Source organism: Halyomorpha halys, unplaced genomic scaffold (assembly GCF_000696795.3).
Source record: "Halyomorpha halys isolate HHAL.00 unplaced genomic scaffold, Hhal_1.1 Scaffold107.1, whole genome shotgun sequence".
Taxonomy (NCBI): Eukaryota; Metazoa; Arthropoda; class Insecta; order Hemiptera; family Pentatomidae; genus Halyomorpha; species Halyomorpha halys.
Window position 1 is genome coordinate 1,162,992 of NW_027112128.1, and position 8,814 is coordinate 1,171,805.

At 30.8% G+C, this 8,814-nt stretch overlaps 1 protein-coding gene across 1 annotated transcript in view; it reads right to left on the reverse strand.

The window, feature by feature from the left end:
• The window catches only part of Dhc64C (dynein heavy chain, cytoplasmic), a gene marked incomplete in the record, with an annotated part of 92,178 nt that overhangs the window by 4,781 nt on the left and 78,583 nt on the right, over positions 1-8,814 (reverse strand). The window contains 10 exon segments of the mRNA XM_067050149.1: positions 1,626-1,705; positions 1,872-2,000; positions 3,059-3,249; positions 3,839-3,969; positions 4,180-4,385; positions 5,075-5,483; positions 6,225-6,338; positions 6,599-6,777; positions 7,148-7,310; positions 7,414-7,643. Of these exon segments, the coding sequence (XP_066906250.1) occupies positions 1,626-1,705; positions 1,872-2,000; positions 3,059-3,249; positions 3,839-3,969; positions 4,180-4,385; positions 5,075-5,483; positions 6,225-6,338; positions 6,599-6,777; positions 7,148-7,310; positions 7,414-7,643 (1,832 nt within the window).

Here is an 8,814-nt window from a genome sequence, read left to right on the forward strand (position 1 = left end):
AATAAAAAGAATACATTAATATTTCTCTTAAACAAACAAGCCTTAACTATGAGTTTTTTTTTTTTAATCTTATTTAAAGGATCTGGTCATAGTCACACCACATGAGGACAAATTGCTGAAACCACTCATAAACAAGAAACTGGGTTGATTTACCACTAAAGAATTTTAAGTCTGCCAATAAATTAAAATTAAAATCTGTACCGCTACAACCCATGTAGGGTCAGGGATTCAGTACTTAGTAAGGAAGTACTGTTTCTAGACCAACGGTTGTGCAAGGAGGTGAATTGGTCAGAAACAAGCTCAACTGCCAGATTTTTACCCAATTTAGGAGGCTGAATGGACCCCAGCAGGGCTCCAAGAACTCACGAAAACAACAGAAAACAATTTTCTGCCCTGCCGGATTCGAACTCGGGTGTCCTTGGAGTCTGCCAATAATAAATACCAAAATCTGCAAAGCAATTTTGAAGTGAAGATGAACTGATTTTTGTGATAAAATTTCCTTCAATTTAGTTTAACAGTTTAGGGTTTATTTAAAATTCCTCATTATATTGATCTTATTAATAATTATAATGAGCTCAAACACCTTTTTGTATGACAGTGAACCATCTCACAAAGGTGTCAGCTGAAAATAATATAAAAGAGTCACACTACAAAACAGGTGGCTTGTCTTTTCCCTAAAGTCGTTTTTTGGAATAAGACCAATATTTCTACCTCGTTTTACAAAACATCAGGAATTTCAATCTTCCAACTTGAAATTTTTTGGCTAGCTTATGCATGAAAACTTTATTTTACTTTAATTTTAGAAGAATTATAAAAAATCCATGCCATAACATTATTAATATTTGTTGATAGACCAAAAATTAGAGCATAGTAGGTTATAAGTGAAACATGATAAGTGGGGATTTATAAGAAAATTTCAGAGAGGCAATAACAAATTGTTAATACTTTGGAACAGTATACAATTCTATACAAAAACTTTTATTTCTTTTTAAAATAAAGAATATACGACAAATCGACAGCACAGAAAAACTAAACAACAAAGATTTATCACTTTAGAATGCCAGCATGTAATACCATGGAATCCTTAAACAGTGACAGGGGTTATGTGTCATAAGACTGTCAGTTCAGTTAATTTTTTTACCTTTTTATCATAGTTCATTTACTATTTAAGTGCAAATTAATTAAAATATAAAATTTTGGGAAGATGGTACGAGGGATCATCATCCTACAATCTAATAAAATGGTAAACTATTAATTACTCCAATATAAAATGTATTGAAGTATTAAATAGAAATAGTTATAAGATAAATACAGTAATTGTCTTTCTAAGCCAGGGGTAAGGACAATTATGTTAAACCAGAATTAAGTTGGCGAAATAAAATTATCTGTAATAGTCTGATTTATACTAGATTTTAAATCTTATACAAATAAAGTTCTATTATATTCTCTGTTCAAAAATACATTTCCATTATTGATCTTAAGAATAGACTCCTTATTAGACCGGAAATACTGCATGTAAAAAAAATTTGTTATGACTCAGTCTTTAGGTCGTTAAAAAATAAAAATTCACTTAACTATAATAAAAACTCTAATTAAGAAATAATAAGTAATACTAATCAGCTTACCTCCTCCAGCCTGAAGGGAGGATTCCCCTTACAAGATCACTGAGCATCGTCCTATGGTAGTTGGTCTGTTTCTTCTCTCCCTGTTTTAAAATTTAACTTATAAAAGTAATGTAATAAACGGAAAGAAAGAGAACCAAATATATATTAAAGATCAAAGTACTTAGGTAAAGGTATAAATATTTCAAACATTAATAAATCTAAACATTAAAAATAAGGTCAGGTAAATAAAATATTGAAGACACAAACCTGACAAATGGCGACAACATCAGTGAGATCGTGAATCACATCCCTGAGAAGTTTGGCTCCCGAGTTGACTTCACGCTCAAAGTACCGGTATAGTGGATCCTTGATGTTTTCCACTGTCCTCTTCAATGTCTGTGCAACAAACAATGAATAGTATAATTATTTTATATAATAGGGTAGATAATATAATAATTATAATTAAGTAGTATATCATTCAATTTCTTTATTACACATTTCATAAAAAATTTCATGGAAGATGACTTATTCAATTTTTTTTTTTTAATAATTTATTCATTCTTGTTAACAACTGTATCTTTTGAACAACAGTTGCACAAGGAGATGATTTGTTCATAATCATGCTTTATGGCCAGGCTTTTCCCTAATAACGGGTGCCCACTTAATAGAGGCTGGGTGTGGCCCAAGAGGGTTCCTGAATCCACAGAGTTGATTCATGACAGAAATGCGGAATAAATAATTCAAACCCGGTCCCAGAAAATAAGAAAACAGCACCTTACTCACTGAGATACTCCACTTCGATTTTTAATCATACCTCTTATTTAATACTGTTAGCCTATTTGATTGACCATAAAATATCCAGGGTATTAAAAATTAATTGATAAGGAATATAATAAATACTAAAGAAGGTGCAGGCGTTTCATTCAAAATTTAAATTAATTTTTAGATTATTCAATTCTTCTGTGGTTCCTGAATCCACAGAGTTGACTCATGAATGAAGTACAGAATAAATAATTGACTTCCGAATAAATAATTCAAACCCAGTCCCAGAAAATAAGAACACAGCACCTTACTCACTGAGACATTTAATACTATAATAATACACATAATAAATACTAAAGAAGACCATTTTTCATATCTAAATATGAAAAGGAATAAAAAAGGTTAAAAGAACAAACAATAAGATACATTAAGTTGGCAGGTTTAATGTATTTTCAGAAAGTCTATTAGGATTTCTAATTAACGAATGTTTTATATTAATTTTTTGATCATGAAATGGGTTCAGAAAGTTATTTGTGGATTAGCATAAAACAAACGGTTATTATTTTTATTTTGTGCCTTCTTTTATTTTAGAGCAAAGCAATTATAAAATAATTAATAATAGACAAAATACTATTTCCATACTACTTCCTAAATTTCTACACATAAAATTAGAGTGGGAAAATTTTCAGCACCTGAAGACTGGTTGGTAATAATTGGAGCCAGGTGAGAGCCGAGTTGTGCAGAGTCCTCATCCATGCAGGCCTGCCAGGATCAGGTCCTGGCTGCAAAGATGAAGGAGGTCCAGACTCCTGTTCGGTGTAAGCAAGCTCATCCTCATCTTCCAGCTGTTGCATCTTGAGGAGTTTAATCACCAAATCAGTACCTAGAAAGAAATATTAACTCAAAGTTAATTAATAATCTTCCTCATATCATTCCTGATCAAGAAACTGTATTGTAGGTTGGGAATACTTGGACCCTAGGTGTTACTAAGACTCAAACTGAAAACAGTATAAAGAAATGTGGTAATAGACCTCAGGAGCTAGTTATAGCGCTACTACCGTAAGACGAGATTGTGAATTATGTCTGTATTTCCAAATTATAGTACAGGAGGTATAGGTTTTTAAAATAAAACTTTTTTTTAAAATAGTATAAATTCGCTAAACTGTAAGCCCTAATCGAGGTCCAATGTACAATAGTTCCCAAGATACTGTTTTTCAAATAATATTTTTACTTTCACTTACCTGTCTATAAAATATATAGTAAGGATAAGTATTGTGATTGAGAAAAATTTCAAATTTCAGTTTTTGACGGGAATTCAAAATAGTTCCAAATAACAGGAAATCAAAATAGTTCCAAATACCAGGAAATCAAAATTTTGTGAATTTGTTTTGACAAATGTCTCAGGGAATATCTGACATATATATACTACTACATCTACTGATCATTAAAAATAAAATAACTTTAATACTAACCCTTATTAGTTAAAAGAACTTTCTCTGCATTATTAGGTAGTCCAAGCCAAGATGGAGTTTGTCGATCAGCCAAAGATTCAATCCAATGCAAGAAATGGTCCCGTCTTGTTCCATCTGGCATTGTTATATGCCTGAAAAATGTATAGTAATGAGATAAAACTGATAATATGAGAAAATGTCAAAATTATGTATTATTATTATGTATAATGAAGTTAAGGAAATATTATTTTTTATATTAAACAACTCAAGATAAACAAAATATTTTATTTTTAAATCATCTGAACCACATCAATAAAATCATAAAGAAGAAATAAATAAAATAGTTATACATAACGACTTACCTCTGCCCTCCTGGAGCTCCAGCATCAACATTAGCTACTAATGCAAAGTCTGCCTCAAAGCTTCTTGGTGTGAACAATTTTGAAAGGAATGAAGATAACAATCTCTGGTCGAAATCATTATCTATTTTACCACCATAGATACACTGTGATAAGAGTGCAACCAATGCATCCCAAGGAACCTTCTCAGGAGGCAATTGTGTTCTCCCCTAAATCAAAATATATGATTGATTGTAGTTCTTTTTGGTAAATTTTAATAACAAAAAACAGGAAAATAATATTACAAGAAGAAGTGGTGTGGTCTTTTTACTTATTGTTTATTATTACTGACTGCACCCCATAATAATAAATAATAAGCACCTCATTAGGGAAAATATTATTACACTTTTAACTGAGCAAATGGTTAACTTATTAACAATATTAATGGTAAAATTAGGAAAAACACATAAATTTATAAATATAATATACCACAATTAATTATTTGAGATGAAGATTTTCTATGGCACCCAGCACAAAATAACTGTAAAACAATGGGTAAAGGAAGTCAAATGTTGTTAGTGAATAAGTTAGGATTTTGGAGCGAAATTTGGTAAAGCTGTAGTTCCTCAGATGTGCCAAACTACTTTAGTCTGAACATTATATTCATTTTACATATCCAACATTTTAGCCTTATTGGCCATTATCAAGGAAATTCTTAGATCAAATTTAGTTATCGCATCATGTTATTTTATAGTATAATTTTTGAAATCTTTGCAGACTATAATGGCCGTGTCTTTCAATGATTACTTAATTATTAATTATTTTACTATCTTTTATTAGAATCAATCCTTATTTCACTTTCTCATAGTTTCATCATAAAAAATATAATAAATATTTATAAATATTATAAATAGCTTACCACAGCTGTAGCATCTATCCAAGTATCTAGCGTATCACATGCCACCCGAAGATCTGACTCATTGAATTCATAGTGCTTGGCCCAACCAAGGGGAGCATATCGCAATCTCTCTTGCACTATAGCATTAAACCAGGCCAGTAAGAAGTACAGTCTTGCTCTTTCACTAGGCTGCTTCATCATTCTTGAGGCAGGAACAGTGCTAAATGTTCTTAATAGGTTAGCTCTGATTCCTGGAGGTGGTTCAAAGACGAAGATACGACCTGCTCTTAGAAGATTAACAGGAACTTTAGGATTTATTTCCATTGTAAGGAACAGCCGGAAACCAGAGTGCGGTTGCAGTGAGTGAAGCTTTTTCTCCAATTGTACAAGCCATTGTGGTGCAAGATGGACATTCTTAAGCAGTACCCACCTAGAAAAAATAATTAGGGTTAAAAATAAGGTGTTTCAAACAAATTGAAGGTCGATTAATATGAATATAATAGTATGGTATTTATTAATTTTTAAAGATTATTTATAACAATTAAAAAGTGGAAACCAATTTTATTTTCTATCCGAACTTTTCAATCCTCTATATTTGAGTTTTTATATTCAAGGTATGTTTAATCCAACACTCAAATAAACAAAATCTGTCTGTAGGTCGTCCATGACTTCTTCAGCAATGAGGCACAAATTTTCTATAAATCTGGCACCATAGTTAGGGGTTACCCAAGGATTATCCTCTAATTCGACATACTGTCCACAAATTTTCAAATTTGTTTCCTACCACCAATTTATGTCTTACAAAACGATAGCTAGATGAAATATATCTAGAACAATGGATTGATTTTTTTTAAATAGTATAGAATTATATTATTTTTTTTCGGACTTACAGGAAATCACAACTTAATTTCATTTTTATGTTCTTTTTATATTATCCCGTACATCATCTTCCCTAACGTGTCAAATCAATCTATCAACCTAATCAAATTATATAAATAAATAGAAGCAAAGAATATCCATTGTTCAATCCACATCGAAATTATAAGTGATTCCTTAGTACCTCTAGTTATTCCTGCTGTTATTAAGAACTAAATAAATTGCACATTTATATTTTTAAAAAAATTTATAAGTATGTCAGAAATTAAATAAAAGAAGTACAAATAGGCCTTACCTTCCAGATCTCACAGCCATATTGATTATAGAGTCTGCCTGGGAGAATCCTTCAGCGGAACCAATAGCAATAGAAGCCAACTGTTTACTAGATTCAGCAGCCAAGTCATCAACCCTAAAAATTTAAGAAACAATATGTATTCACCTCAACAAATAAAAATAATAATAATAGTGTAGCGATTCAATTCCCACAATATCGAAATTCCAATCAATTACAAATGAGGATGTCATTAAAGACATTTGCAGTGGAAAACGTTATTTCAGAAATCATACTGAAATCTACTGTTACAGTTAACATTTACTAACTGAGTTTCTTTATTTAATCATTCAGGTTAATAATAATAAGCATAACAATGAAGACAATTATATAGATACCTAGAAGTAGCATCAAATCCAGGCACAGAGCACAGCAGAACGGGTACACTAGCAGTCATTTCAGATTCAACAATATGAGCCAAATCTAATTCCCTCTCAGCTCGAGCTGTAAAACCTTCACCAAGCACAGCGCTGACTAGCCCAGCACCAGCAGCAGTCACCCTGTCTCCTCGTACAGCCTAGAAAATAGTATCAAATTTTTATGTTAATTATCTGATATAAAATACTTATTCTTATTAATTACTTAATTAATAATTATTTAACATAAAAATTATATGGTCTGTTAAATATTTAATTTAAATAGATTTAGTCAATTCATCTTTCCTTGGGCCAAGTATTCTATTTGTGACTTTATTAATTTCAGAAACAATATTTTTGAAAAGAAACTTCTTTATTGATGTTCTACAACTCAAGAAAATAAAAAAAAATTATATGAGAGTAAATTGAATTTGAGCCATGAGATGAAATGGTAGTGGAAAGGGATTATTTTGCACTGAAAATATTGATACATAAAATAAATTAAAGAGAGAAACTATTGAAAAATCTCACTTGAATAAGCAGAAGCCTGTTCATAGCAGTTGCAATTGAAGACAAAGGTTTGTCCTCGTGCCATAGTGTTGGGACATTCTGCTCTGGTGTCGACTGCTGGAGCCATGCAACGAACTCGGGCATTTCATTAACCTTATTCATCAATTCCTTGAATTGTGGAAGCCTAGAAAAGAAAAAATTATCATATGATCATACAGAAATGAGAACTAAAAACAATATATGACATACTAAGTAAACCATGCAAAGAAGTGACAATCTCAATTCACCTGTTGCTCAGCCTAATGAGAGCTTCCAATTGGTCACTGGACAACCCATCCAAATGGGAAGCTCCACCACCTGAAGCTATGACTCCCTCTTTGCCTCTGAGGAAATGATGGAACTCAGCATCCAGCTGGTCTTCTTGAGGCAATCCACGGAGATATATTCTAGATAATAATAATGCAAGCGTCAATCGGTCAGTATGGAGCATTCCTCGAGCAACTCTCTCGTAGCAAACCTGAAAGAAGACATTTTGATGAAAAAGGAGTTTAAAGTGAAGACCAGTAGGCGGAACATAGTCTTGTTTCATTAAGATTTTGATTAAGTTAATTTATAAGATTATAAAGAAGGTTTTCTAATATGAAAACAGAATAAGTTTAAAAATGACTAAAGGGTTAATTGTTTTAATTAATATATCCCTTTTAAATAAAAAATGCTATAAATTATTACCCAATAGTTTATTATTTAAATTAACTATTTATTATATCATTAAATGACTAATAGAATATTTATCCCATGTGAGCACTCATATGACTTTTCAAACAACTTTGGATACTAAGTTCAATACATAAATTATTTACTGTATCTTCACTAATATAGGTCCGATAATTTATTTATTTATTTTTTTTTTTTTTTGAAATTTATCTTTAAAATAAACATCTAGTATGTTCTGGGAAATGGTTTAGAACTATTCCAAAAGCCAATAAAAAGTTAGCAGGTTTCCATTGGAATCTCAACAAAATACTCTTGAACATGAGTACAAAATTCAATACGATTTATCTTGGTTAATGCCATTTTCAATTTTTTTTTAATTTCTAAGGAAGATATAATTTACTATAAAATAAATACTTTAGTGCAGATAAAGCTTTGTTTTCTTAAGGCTTCATTCCATAATGTAAACGTAAACACAGCTCTTTCTAAAGATTTTTCTTCTTAATTGAGGCCAGATTCATCAAAATTGTTTGAGCAAATTTTGACGCTACATTCTAGAGAAAAACAAAAATTGTTTGCTGTTGCACAGAAGTTATTTTGCAAAGGCTGCCTACTTTGGCAAACAGGCATCAGAGGTGAAAACTCTCCAAAAAAAAAAAAAAAAAGAGAAGAAAAAACAATTAAATCTGAATACCTGTTCCAGAGTAAATATTATTATTTTTTTTAATGGCTTTGGGATTCTTTCTAAATTACTTTAATACTTTGTCTCTATCTTCAGAAATGGTCAAGATAGAAGCATATGAAACCTCTAATCGAGCACCATTTTTTTTAACTTGATTGATTACAAAGTTTCACTATTGAAAATATAGTAAAATAACTAAATATATGGAAATGAAAAAAATAAATAAATAAAACTTAACAAATAAAAGAAACCTTAATCTTTTAATATGTGAGTACAGGTTAAATCAATACAAATT